The sequence below is a fragment of the Lissotriton helveticus genome, chromosome 5_1 (assembly GCF_964261635.1).
Source record: "Lissotriton helveticus chromosome 5_1, aLisHel1.1, whole genome shotgun sequence".
NCBI lineage: Eukaryota > Metazoa > Chordata > Amphibia > Caudata > Salamandridae > Lissotriton > Lissotriton helveticus.
The window spans coordinates 333,626,128-333,640,830 of NC_136065.1; the positions used below are offsets into that span (position 1 = coordinate 333,626,128).

Genomic DNA, 14,703 nt, shown 5'->3' on the forward strand with positions numbered 1-14,703 from the left:
AAGGCAGATAATTAAGCTGAATATTGCAGGGAGTTGTCTGAGGTTTTTGCAGTAGTATCATTTATATAAAATAAAAGGAAAAACGAAAATTCTCAAAATTAATGTACAAATGTATTAAAATTATGCCCTGTTACATTTAAAGTGTTGAATAAATATTTTATATTGCTGTTTTGCAAATACATAATTTTTTCAGGTTCATAAAAAATAAAGATACAGGAATTTAAGGCAAAACAAGTCAGGTTTTCTTTTTCCACAGGTATATGATGCAGAAGGTGTGTAAGTGCAAATAAATACAATTTGAAAATAGCTAATGACATTTAAGTGTTTTGATTGTTGCAAATTAAATATTATATTGTGTTTTTGCAAATTGATATTTTTCTTTCCAGGTTTATACAAATTAGTGATACAGGTAAAATTAGGAGATATATTAAATTGACCAAATTATAAGGTTTTCTACACCTGATAGTGTTAAATTAATTAAATAATTGATCAACAGACGTTGCAAGGCAAATTTAAAGAGTATATTTATCAAATTAATTAAATAAAATGTCTTCCTTATATAAGAAAATGAAAAAGGTTGTTGCCAAATGCGAGAGTAAATTAAAGATTCCCAAATTAGCGAAAATAAATAATAAAAGTGTCAGAGTAGAAAATATAGAGCAGTATAAAATTGATATTGTAAATATGGATCAGAACAGGAATTCAAGAAGACCCCCAGAACAGATTGATGCAACGCCAAAAATGCCAGATCAGATTGATAGAATGTCAGCTCAGACATCTTCTGAAAATGATGCAACAGAAAAACATAATGAGATGTTTGGTACATCTGGAATTAATATTCCTGATCATATAAATTCATCAAATGATTTAAAGGAGTCTATGAAAATTATGGAAACAGAGATAGTGCCTACACTGGGAAAAGATGAAATTAATTCCGCAATTTTAAAGGTCCCATTAACTGAAAAAGTTTATTCTATTGTACTTGAGATTGAACTAGTAGGGATCAAAATTCAACAAGAAACAGAGATGACTTCAGTTCTGGTAAGTGAGAAGTCTGACATTGACCTAATTGAATTAACACAGCCTGATGAGTCAAAATTATGCTCAAAGGAAAAAGAAACTGAGATAAATGAGCTGAATGAACAGTTACAAATACAGCGACAGGTAATGGTTCAGCAGAATGACATGGCTTCACTGCCATTACACATTTTTGTAAATGAACAGACAGAGAATACAGATACAGGATTAATTAAAGAACAGGAAAACAGTCCAAAAGGATTAAATGCACTTCCAGAATATTGGAATGAAAATGATGGTCTTTTGAGTGAAGACATCAAAGTAAAGGACACAATTGATCAACAGATTGAAACTTTGACTTCTGCAGGTTCACTTTTCAGAAATGCAAATTTAATTAAAGGATTGATTGATAACATTCAATTGGCAGAAAGGTTTGCTGACGTGATATGTACAGTATACAAAATGAATGATGAACATGCTTTGAGTTCACTAATACTAACAGCTGTAGTTGAAACATGGCAGGTAATCAAAGACTTACAAAGTAATGCAACACATGAGGAGAATAACACATGGTTGAGAAACACATGGTTGAGTGCAGATTTTAGACAGCGAGATGAGGATAAGATTTGGTTACACAGAGATGACAGAGTAGTTTTACTAAATAGCATGATAACTGACATGAACAGAATGTATCATGGATTTGCAGAATTTCTTTACCAGATGTGTCTAACTTGTCAGCAAGTGAACACAATTAAGAGAACAATTGTGAGATTGGGAACAGAATTACAGGAGAGTGGTTCATTGACCAGATTACAAATGGATTTCTGTGAGATGGCACTACATGACAAACTGTACTACATTTTTGTGATTTTCTGTTTAATTACAAATTGGTTTGAAACATTTCAGATGCGACATGATGATAAAATTACTGTTGCAAAGTTATCAGATAACAGGAAACATATTGAAAACAGATTGCTCCATTGTACAGATAGAATAGAAATTTCAGATGTTGAGGAGCATGAGGATGGTACTATAAAAGACAGAGATGCAAAAATGTGCCTAGCTGCAGGTACAAAGTGGACAGATATCCTTCCACTTGTTTTGATGTTTCTGAGAAACACTACTGATAAAAAGACAGATTTAAGTCCACGTGAGATTATGATGGACAAGGTCATGAGACAGACATCCATACCAGAGAAAAGAATGATGCCTATCAATAATAGCATCAATTTGGAGAACTGCAGGAATTTATCAGATGAAATGATTTCTGTGTTTGATGAAGATGAAACTGAAGTGCAAACAAGAGAAAAAGAGCAAGTACTTGAATTGTTACCAGGTAAAAGAATCAGGAAAAAGGTTCGTCTAAAAAGAAATTGTCTAGTGCAAAGGTGGCAGAAAAGGAGGCTAGTCAGTCTTGTCACAGCAAATGCAGAGAAGTGCAAAAGACTGAAGAGGTGGATTGACACTGGCCATACTTTTCGTGTAACTACACCTGAAAATCCTGATGAGGATAGTGTCACAATTGATGATTCAGATTCTGAAAAAGAGCCTGAAGAGAATCCAGATCTTGAAGATCGACAAGTTGGTCGACATCTGGAGAACATGAATAGAAAACAAGCCTTGATTGAAGAAGACTTGAAAGTTGTGACTGAAGACTCAGAAATTGATGGAAATCTGCCAGAAAAAGAAGCAGAAGAAGAATGTGATCAGATTGTGATTAAAGACCAGGAGAGTATTGAAAAGCAGGAAAGTAGCTCTGAAAGCAGGAACAGGAATTCTGAAACTGGGAAGTTGAAGGTAATTGAAGAAGAAAATGAATTGCCAAGTACCAGCTACAAAGATGATGTTCCTAACGGAGTGAAGCTGCCGAGTAAAGAAGTGCCTGAGTCTGAAGTTGAAATTTCTGACACTGAAACTGATGAGAATGATGAAGATTCTCAAATAAGAAAATTCAGAAAAGGAGCTTGGAGAACAGAATGTAAAGTGACCAAGCAAAAGAAGAAATTACCAAGAAAAAGTGATAACTGGCCAGAAGAAAATGAAGGCCTAAAATTCAAATTGAGATACAGATCAAAGAAACAGATTGATGAAAAATCAAGTCAAAAAGATTCTGTAAAGAAAAGTGAGGCAGGAAAGAAAATAGAAGTGAAACCTGTAGTGGAGGTAAATGATGAAAGTCAGAAAGTGATTGAAAACAAAAGTGACAATGATTGAAGTACTTACCTGTTAAATTTTAGGTTTCTGTTTTTGGCATAAGGCTGAAGAAAATGTGTTAGATGACACAAGGTCGAAGAAATTCTGTTAGCTGAAAAATTAATTTGTGACATTAGGTCGAAGAAAAACTGTTAGAAGGTTTAAAGAGTATATAAAAAAAAAAAAATTGAAAAAGGGGGGTGTTAGAAATGTTTAGAAAATTTAGGTAAAATTTTTAAAATTTTTGTTTTATTTTTCTTTGCAAGCTTAATGAAAATACATTCAACAAGCTCAAGATGCCTAATTTTAAAGAGATATTGTAAGATGTCTCTGATATATATGCTCCTAATAATTCAGCTTTGGTTGATTTAGGTGGTTACTTTTCCTTTAGAAATTATCAAGGAGAAGTTTTAGGTTAATATGACAAGCAAGATACTGACATTTTATTAGTTATAGTTTTGCAACACTTTTATTGAAGCTCAGTTATATGTTACACAAGAGAAAGAAATAGAACTAGAGGGGTTTCTTAAAACTCAATATGAGAATTGTAGATAAACTGATGAGATAAGTCTTTAGAAATACTAACATAGGTGAAATTGAATCATGTTCATCTTAGATAAAATTTTTGCTAAATTTTGGGTGGTGGTGTGGTGATTTGTTAATCACCAGATGAGGGAGTTGATGGAGCGGGATAGAAAACAGAAATCTGTTTAAACCCGTGAAGTCACACTTCCATAAATAAATTAATAATGCTAACAACTTGTGCTATGTGTATGCTAATTCAACCTAGTTTAAAGTTGCATTTTCACAGAACACGCGGGAAACTAACATGTGTGCTCATAAATGTGCATTATGTTGCATTCTCATGTATGTGGAAAATAATAAATTAATCTTGTCTATTGTCATGTCATAACTAATAGCAGCTGTTTTTATATAATGGCATGTGCTTATTTTGCTTTCCTTGTCTATGTGATGTCATTTCTACTATTCTAGGTGCACATAAGGTTTTATGAATTCATGAAGACTGGTAGATATAAAATGCTGCTTTATTTGTGCTTTACTGCTAGGTAATTTAGACTAATGGGTTAATTATTAGCAATGATGGGAGGCAACAGAACAAACTGTATTTCTTACATTAATTATTCTTTGTGTTTGTTTATATAATAGTTTTACAAATGAAGCTTAGAGATGGCTGCAGGAAAATAGTACACTTTTAAAAGTGGCGCAGGAGAGGTGACGCAGAAAATTGACGCTTTCTGAAAGAGGCCTAATGATGAAAATGGCTCAAGTGAAAATAATTCTGAGAAGGATGGAAAAGGCCTCTGAGCTTTTATTTTGAAAGGTTTTGGAATGAACTGCTAAAAAGATGACTTTTTGGAGAAATTTGCTAACGTGCCACGGGAGTTCAGAGCTGACAGGCTCAAGGTTAAAAGGAAGCTTTCGCTACAAAATGTAGCAGCCTAAGGAAGAACTGCCAAGACTTCTAAATGAACAATGGACTAGTGAATTTGCCCGGGCATGTAAGAAGGAGGTGTCACAGTTTACTGTGGTACGAGGTGGCTCAGCCAATGGAGAACTAGAATTCGTCTGCTGGAATGTGAAAAATAGTTAGCTCAGCTTAATTTAGGGTATAAGAATAGGTTCAGAGAACACATAGTTGGCTTACGCTCGAGAAAATCTGGAGGACGATGTTATGCTGATGGACTTTACACGTGAGGACAGGAGTTTTTATTAATTACTTTATTACTAGGTGATGAGGGTAGAGACAGAGAGATAATTAGGATTTTGGAAATGCTTAATTTTACTTATTCCTGCTAATGAATAATAATTCTTGATTTATGCTCTTTTTATTAATACTGAATAAATCTTTCTTTATGACATTTTCTAATGCTTGTTTAATAAAATACCAAAACCTACATTTTTCTAGATGTGTTAAAATAAACTTTCTAAAATGACAAGCTGGTCTTGATTATTGTAGATAGTTTAAACAACTATATTTAGATCTTATCGCCTCATGATTCAAGCGCTCTATTGTTGATATGGGCCTAGTGTTGTAGTGTTAGTTTTGTGGTAGTAGATAGTGTTATTTGTGCAATATTTTGGTGAGAGCGCTGGATCAGTAGCACTATACTTCGGAACCCATAAAGAATTAGTGGTGAATTAGCATAGTGAAATATGAAAGTAATTTGAGCGATGGATATGTTAGAATGTAATTTGGATTGAGATGAACAGTGAAGGGATAGAAGTGGGAAAAGGCTTGCATTACTCTAGCGCTTGCTACCCCTTATGAGGTGTTGAAGTGCTTTTTGCCGAGTAGCACGCTACTCCGGACCCAACCAGGATTAGGGGGAATTAGTATAGGGAAATATGCAATGTATTTGAGTGGTGGACATGTTAGTTTGTTATTTGGATTGAAAGGGAATAGTGGAGGGATAGAGGAGGGAATGGTCTAGAATTTCTTTCTCTTTTTTTTCTTCTTTTTTTGGGAGTTCTTAGCAGTAGGAGGGGGTTTGGGAGGAGGAGGGAGAAGAGTCAGAGGGAAGGGTTCAGAAAGGTTTGTTTGGGATATCTGAATAGTAGAAGAGGTATGAGATGATGCAAGGGGGTAGAGGAGGGAAGAGTTATTTTGGGGATCATAGTAGTGGTATGGGGTTTGGGATGAATGACACAGTGGAGGTACAGGATATAATGATAGAGGTATAGGGAGAGAAATAGGGTGGTGCTTTGGAAAGAGTAGTAAAATGAGGTTCGAGATGAGTCAGAGAATTGAGGTAGAGGATATATTGAGAGTGGGATAGGGTGAGAAATAGGGTAGTGCATTAGAGAGAGTGGTAGAATGAGGTTTGAGATAAGTCAGAGTGGAGGTAGGTGTTATATTTTGAGAGATATAGGGTGAGATATAGGGTAGTACATTGGATATTGTGGATTACAAGCAAAGTAATACATAAGTACATGGAAGGTATAAATGTGCATAAGGAAGTTAATACATGTAGATTAAAGTTTCATTTAATCAACTCTGGCTTTCAAGTGTTGTTTAAATTAATTTATTTGTTTTTATTTTTTGTAACTCAATAGTGAAGGAATTGTAGATAAATAGTTATGATAAAAGATTCACTTATTTATGCAGTCACATATACATGTTAAAACATAGAATAATGGTGGTTATGTGGGGAAGAGCCAATTCTTGAGTAGTATTCTGGAGATAAGGTGGTTATCTGTGGACCTTATATTTGGGGGTAAAGACTTTCATAGTTTGGCTGCTTGAAAAGAGAAGGGTGTGCCACCCATTGTGTTTGTCTTAATTGGTAGGATTTTGAGGAGAGATGCCACTCTAGAGCGGATTTTCCTTTGTTGAATGTATTTGGTGATTTTATTCCTGATGAAGAGCGGTCCTGTTCCATATTTCGCTTTGTGGGTGATACAAAGCAGCTTGAATGTGGATCTTCTGGCAACCGAGGACAAATGTAGGGCTTTCAAGGTAGGGGAGATGTGGGCTTGTGGCTTTATAGGTAAGAGTAGTCTGGCAGCAGAGATCTGAATCCGTTGTAGTCTTTTCATAGTTGTTAAAGGTGATCCGTGGTAGATGCTATTGGCATAGTTGAGTTTGGACTGAACAAGAGAGATGGCAGCCTGGACCTTGTGTGGAAATCCCAGATGGGGGAAGATGCATTGCAGAGTTTTTATAGTAACAAAGCTTGATATTGCTAGTTTGTCCACTTGGGCATTCACTGATAGCTTGGAGTCCATGGTCATCCCAAGGTTTCTTACTTCCCAGATCGTCATGCCAGGCAGCGATGGGTCATAGCACGCTTAGTAGTATTACAATAGCACTACTCACATACTAGAAAATGCTACTTACTAACCTTCATGCAGAGGTCTCTGCCTGTCCTATCTTTTAGGTGTGGCGATCTCTGCCCCTACTGTGGAGATGTTTGCAGTCATACAGCTATGTTTTTAGTACGAAATGTGGAATGAACGTGGGGAGTGCCTGGAAAATGGGGAAAACTTACTACAAAATGGGAGAGGTTTAGGAAGGAGTAAGGAGAGGTTTAAGGGGGGCTAAGGATGGGTTTTAGGGAGGGACATGCACCCACTCACAAAAGAGTAAGCCCATTCCTATTCTCAAACTGCACCGCTATAGTTACAGCAGCCAAAAATGACCCATAACAGTAGTATTTTTAATCCAGCCCAGACCTGGAGTTAATCCACCAACACACATAACCAACCACTGTTACTGTCCAAAAGAAAATAAAGAAAGCAGGGTTTTAAAATACAACCCCATAGGAAATAATGTTAAAATAAAAACAATTATTTTGACATTTTAAAAAACATTATTTTAATGTTTAAAAATATGTGTAAATAAAAATATTTGATTATAAATTATTGTAAAAAGCTTTTTAAAATTTAAACTAAACTAAACACAGCTTTGTTTTTTCATACTTAAATTAGTTGAAGTTAATTCTATGCATAACTTTTAGTAATTGTAATACATTATGATTAAATATAAGCATTTTACTTTATATACATTTTTAAATACATTTGTATTCATTTGTATTTAATGTATTTAAATTAAATATTTAATTGAAATCAAAGTTTGCAATGCAGTAGCTTTTGTAATTTTGCAATACATTGATAATACATATATAAAAATAATTAACATTAATACTAACCGTAAACTATTGTTACTATTTTTTAAAGCGTAATAAACTTTTAAATATTTCCCTATGCTTTACCATAGGGAGTTCTCCACCCAGGTGGCAAAGACTTACACCTACAATTGAAAAGTTAGAAGTGGTAACTTAACATCTGTTAATTTGGCTCTATCTCCTGGTTTTAGAGGATGGGGACATGCAAGTGTATACTATGTACTAAACTTACATTGGGAAATGGGGAGTGGCGAAAAGTAGTGCATTTACTGCAAAATGTAAAAGTAAATTTACATGTGTAGATTAACTCAGGTGTAAATTTACCTTTGTGAATAGGACCCTAGGAGTGTGCAAGCTATTATTATTTTTTAGTCTGTGATAGATTATGACTATTGGGCTACCTGTAGTTTGCAGTGTTTCCAACAACTGACTGGCGTAGTTTTTACTGGTAAATTGTCAATAATTCTTTGTGAGTTCCAGTTGTTGCTGAAAATGGATGTGCTATTTTGTTGCAATTTTGTAGTCCCACTGTGAAACTGGATGATTGTTGGCAATCTATTTCTCTCACAGTAAGTGAAAAGGTGCATGAAATTTCTGAGTGTCATGTGAAAAGTCCTCATGCCAAGATTATCACAACACAAGGGCAGTAATTACACTATTTGCGAGGATCACAGGCATTTGTAAGAGAGAATGTTTACATCTTAGCACACTCATACCAGAAACAGCTTTGCAGTGACAAAGAACATTAGCCTTGAAAACCATCAGCCTAAGAGGCATCCCTTTACTTAGGAAGGGTTCACTATACACCTCAGACTGCTCCACTCTAGTTGCCTGTCAGACAACATTCAGGAGCTATTGGGCCTCAACCACCAGGTTTGAGATCATTTGTCACTGATGTCCCGAGGTACAATCTACTATGGCTCTGCAAAGTGGGCCGACCACAACCCCTTCTGTACTTGACTCTCAGGGTAACGAGAGTGAGCAGTCACAGACTTTTTAGGGAAGTAGTGTGGGGGTGCACTAGCACTCAGCAATCAACCGGCAGACACAGTAGAGTCCACTTCAGTACTTGTCTCACAAAAATGAAAGTACTTTGTACATACAGTTTCATTAAGTAGTACATAATTCAATGATCACACAAGTCAGTGTACCTGAAGGATCTACACCCTCCATGCACATGGGACTACTCCCTCCTTGGTTGTCACCCTAGCTATGGGTTATCTCCCCTTTTTGTTGAAATAAGGGGTAGCCTCAATCTGGCGTTGGTGCAATTTGCAGATGCCCACAGTCACATACACTCAGTTGATGTTTGGAGTTGGGTGACACTTCACAAGTTCTCATTCACCAACTTATACCATAGGTGGCCTTCATGCGTACCTGGTAGTGATCCCAGTGGGCCAGAAAGCTGCTGGAGTGTCAGAGCTGGGCCTAGGCTGCGTCTAGCAGCACGCCCCTTCAGTCTTGGTGGGAGAAGCCATGGTGCTGCAAGCTGTGCAGATGCAGGTCTAGCCACAGCAATCTCTGGCAGGTGTGGGGATATGGCCCCATCTGAGCTGAAGTTGGGACTCTCCAAGACTCGGGCAACTGCATACATGAAGGTCATGGTCCTGATTGTAAAGATGGAAGATGCAGTTCCAGTTGGTTTACACTTTACAGCAATCAGTCAGCCTCATCCAAGCTGACAGCACTCACAGTAACAGCCCTCATCTGTGCGGATCACAAACATGTAGCTGTACCCTAGTTCTGGCCTTCGGTAATCATGCAGTTGCAGTCAACACCCGGGTCTTTCTCAGTTATGCAATTGCAGGCCTGACTGAGCTGATGAGGAGTACAGTGCAATGGTTCCACCCAGGAGCCCAAATTAGAGACGGGTCCACAGGCACAAAGGTCCTCCATAATTTGCACTCAAGCAATCCACTCCTCTCCTATATATCCTATAGCTGCCAGGGATGTGCAGGACTCCTGCAGGGTCATGCTGACGTCTTCCTTCTCCCAGCAGGCAGGCAGGCTTCTAGGTGATTCAAGACAGATCCACAACTTCTCCAGCAGAATGTTCACATGTTGTCTGGATGTGAGGATGCGCTTTGCACTAAGAAACATGCGGCAGAACACGAAAAACGAGTGCCCGCTCACGCTCGCTAAATGTTCTCTTGCAGTTTGCTTTCCCCCATAAGTATGCAAGCAGTGAACATTTTGTAATTATCGATAATTCTGTGTCAATTAGTAACACACAGTTACTAAAATTACTCCAATTTCTCTAGCGTAATCAAAATTCTGCTCAAGCCTTACCCTCATCTGTTGTCCTCCGTGCAGCCGCCATACCAGTATGGTGAGCCACAAAACTACCTCATCATAACCCCCATCTGGCTAACACCTGTAGTTAGCTCCTGATGCACCAGTAAGCAATTGTGTTCTTGTGTATTTTTTGGATGGATCATGTGTCAAAAATGGCTTTGGTGTTTTTTTAACCAGTGATGCCGTATGTAAACCGTATGAAGTTGTCGAAAGTTGATGTTTTCCCCTTGTGTAATTCTCTCAAGTTGCTGAATTGGTTGCTCTAACTCATGCTTGTTCTCTTGCAAAATTCACCAATTCAAAATATGACTTTGGAGTAGCCATTGCTTTTACACTCTTCTGGATGCAACAGGTTTCCTCTCAGCACCTGGGACCCAGAGTAAAATTGGAACATCTGTTAAAGGTTTGCTTGGTGCTCTTATGTTACCATTGAAACTCGCAATTGTAAAATGGGCTTCACATCAGTCTTCTCAGAAAGAAATATCTCGGGGAAACACTAACCACACTGCTACAAAGTCTCACCAAGCTCCGAAGATAATCTCTATATTTCGCAGACTGTTGAGTCTCCTATACGCAAATTAAAAGATTTGTCTGATTTACAGGGAGGTGCACTGATGCAGAGAAACAGGCTTGAACGAAACAACACCGTGAAACACACCCGATAAAGTGGGACTGTATGAGGCCAATGTTTTCACTGAAGTTTCTCCTACCCAGTTCTGACCGACTATATCACAGCTTCACACATAACAGCAGAGAAGGCTTGATGTGTGCCATAAGTACACATTGGTTTCCTCTATACTTCCCTTCCGTTGCTCACCAATATTGCCACTCCTGTGCCAACTGTCATGCCCACAATATTACGACGGGGACTAAATACACACCTTCTGCCCACCCACTTCCTTGGCGCTCCTTTATCCACATCCATATGTTCTTGGTCCAAATGCCTACATTTTCTTTCAATTAGTATTTTTTAGTCCTGTTCTGGATGCTTTCAGGCTGGATTGAAGCCTAGCTATGCTCCCATGCTGAGGCAGTTACAGTTGCATCGCAAAAAGGCTGAATAGGGATTTCATTTGTAGATTTGGAGTAGTGCTTGGGAAAAGAAGTGACAAGGGCACTCACTTTATGCCTAGTACAGTGCATATGCCCTGCAAACTATTGCACCATCTCAATTGTACGTTCTCAAAACTCCCCTTCTTCTCGAAAATTATGGAGAGATGTGTATTTAATTGTCTCACCACTTGCTTACATCTCATCTCACAATGTGATCTCCCGTAATCCAGTTTCTGAACCTTAAACTTTACTGAAACTGCTCTCTTGCATGTGACCAGTTTCATGACATCATCCCATCTTCATCACTGCACGTCTATTCTTATACTTTGTGATCTCTGTGCAGTATTTTATACTGTTGAATACTCTGCCTAACACTCTGTTAAACAACCTACTTGCCAAACCTCTCTACCCTTAACCTAGTTACATCATATCTCTATGACCCATCCGTCAAAGTCTTTGTCAAAGTCAAAGTTTTTGGTACTCTTCATTCTCCTCTCTCACACCTCTTCCTTTAGGTGTTCCCTCATCTTCTCCACTTACACATCCACCATTGGCAGCTTCATCTCCTCCTTTGGTATTTCGTCATTTCTATGCAAATGATACTAAAATTGCTCAATCATTCCATAGGTTTACCTGGCACTACAGGAACAAATTGCTAACACATTTGCCCGTCTCTGGATGGGCGTTTACTCACACATGCTCAATTCATTCAAAACCTTCAATTTTCCGGCCACTTCAATACTTACCTCTCTCCCCTTTCATGTTCACTTCACCCAAACCAGAAACCTTAGTGTCAACTTGGATCCCAGAATGAAAATAATTAAATGTCCATAACCAACACAGCCTCAGTAGCAAGATTCACCCTACTCGATGTATGAAGCCAAGACACTTATTTCCTCATTGATTTGTAGCACACTAGTCACTCTCAATAATATTTCACACCTTTGACAAAGTTCTAAACTTTGCCCCCAGGGCCTGCTGTAATATTCCATAACACACTTCTGCCTCACAGTACTATCACCAAGCTGGCCGGCTATTAACGAAAGAGGGCTATGTTTATATTTCTACCCTTCGCCTTCAAAGCCATAGAAGGTACCACCTAAAGTAAATATTTTCATTCAAAATTTGCTTGCGCTCCACCTTGCATAACACGAGACTCAACCAAAATATTGTACTTCAAATCGTCAGTGTGCAGAATCCATACTCCCCCTTTTTCCTACTAGAACATCTACACTGCAACTCTTCTCAGCGAGTTAAACTCAATCTCAGTGCTAAACATCTTCGAGACTTCCCTCACTGAAGAGCTAATCTCATATGAATGGACAGACCTATCCACACTCCACTATGAAGCCATATATTTGACTCATAATCAAATAGCTTAACAATAGATACTGCAAATCATCACCTGGTCCCTTCGAGGGAGGACAGAGGCTCGCGGGGTCTTTTTCGGACCATTCATGCATGGCTTTGTTGTGTTGGATGCTGTGCCCTGATGCAGCCCGGCTTCAGGGCTATTATTTATGTTACTGCTGGACTCTTCTGTAAAGTGTACCATACCCATGTCAAGATTTACTAGTTTATATTGCCATGTTTGAACTGTATACTATAGTTAATATGGAATTGAATAAGTAATACATGAGAATTTTACAATTAAAATTAAATAAAGTTTGTTTAAAGAAAATATCAAAACTTCACTACAATCATGCTACTGTAATGCCCTCACAGAGTTTGTACATATTTGATAAATGTTTTCAGTGTTTGCTACAGTTCCATCATTTCAACCATGCGTTCACTACTTACACTTTCTACATATGTACCCATCCAAATTGCAAATGGCCATTATATAGTTTGTTACTGTACTTAAAACAGAATTTCTTGTTGAAATGCTCCTATTGCTGATAAAGAAATACAAGGAAGAACGTTATAGACCCTAACGTTTAGTCTGATGCTACCCATCTTGATATTTAGAGCTTTAAAAAAACTTAGATGTATTCTGACTGTTAATTAATATTGTTTGTCAACATCTACTTGACAGACATGAACATACTATGGACTTGTCACAAATTGAGCCCTCCATGACAAAACATTTCAGCAGCTTTTGTCAATAATTTATGGATTTTAAAATGTATGCTCTAAGTTTCTATTACTCAAAAGGGGCTTCAGATGGTAGTCATTAAGGTGCCAAGATATTTCCATTGTCCTAAGAAAGCCTCAGAAATTTTCAGATAAGCTAAGATAAGTGTAGTCTTTCATTATATGACATTGCGCCATGTGACACACCACGGTACATCACAGCACACAATATGGCACATCCAAGTACAACATAGTATAACTTACCATAGCGCCGGCTGGTCCTCCAGGCTCGTACCGCATAGTGCAGCACTCCGTCCATCCAGACTAGGAACCAGCTTATGCAGAAGCCCAGGAGCAGCCCCAGCATTAGGTCGATCTCCTGCTTGGTCACATTGTCGGTCACAAAGTAGTTCTCCGAGGAATCCACCACCGACTGGTCTCCTTCGTATGGGATGACATAGTGGACGTGGTGTCTGGGGGGGCAGGAGATAGAGAGAGAAGACACATTAGACCAAGTCAGGAACACTCCTTATGTTATTAACAAACTCAACAGATCTGTCAACCATGAAGTTTAAACTGACCCGATTACGACGAATTTCATAAGAGACATTTTTGTAATTTAATTAAGATGGCTAGTATACTAACGCAGAAATTGTCATGAAAGCAGGCTGTCTATTGCTTATGGGTTCTTAAAAGTATTTTGCATGATATTTAGTTTGTGATGCAGTATTTCAACGCTTCTAAGATGGTACAGTGTACAAGCCTCTAGCACCAAAAGGATATATGTATAATATATACATATATATATATATTTTTTTTTTATTGCCACTGCGTAGTTATAGTTACGATTTTGTTTCCATAGGAAATGCCTTTCATGGTTTGCTTATATATTTGCTGCCATTTGACGAACTTTCACAAAACTTTCCCCAAAAACGTTTTCACTTCAGCTCCTAAATGGAAAGTTTCAGGAGATCCATCAAACGGGGGCCACGGAAAAAGGGGATGGGACCCAAAACGCTTTTTTCCAATTAATTTTTCCATTGGAACTTTAGATGCAGTTACAGCTCAAACCGCTGAACTGATTTACACCAAGTTTGGTAGCAAGCTGGATCTTGGCCCAGAAGGAACGCTTTTTGTGATTTGGTATAAATTCACTCAGTAGTTTTTTAGCATTTGATATGAAAGAACTTTGTATATATATCACGTTGCGGATTATCTACGGGGCCGACACATTTCATACAAAGATCTGATTTACTACCACAACATCAGCCAGGATGTGGTAGCAGCCGACTTAGTATTCAGGACTCAGCCCAGAGGTCTGCTAGTTGAGTCCCGGATTGCCCCCTCCTTTAATTGTGCCTCAAATTCGCAGAGGATCTCCAGATCCTCAGCAAACGTTTAAAAAAAGCTCCCTCTTTTAGCCTTA

At 38.0% G+C, this 14,703-nt stretch overlaps 1 protein-coding gene across 2 annotated transcripts in view; it reads right to left on the reverse strand.

Moving 5' to 3' along the window:
• The window catches only part of TMEM240 (transmembrane protein 240), a 281,342-nt gene that overhangs the window by 24,678 nt on the left and 241,961 nt on the right, over positions 1–14,703 (reverse strand). For both annotated transcript variants that reach the window (XM_078642410.1, XM_078642409.1), the window contains exon 3: positions 13,542–13,750. In XM_078642410.1, the coding sequence (XP_078498536.1) occupies positions 13,542–13,750 (209 nt within the window). The remainder of the gene's footprint in view (positions 1–13,541; positions 13,751–14,703) is intronic.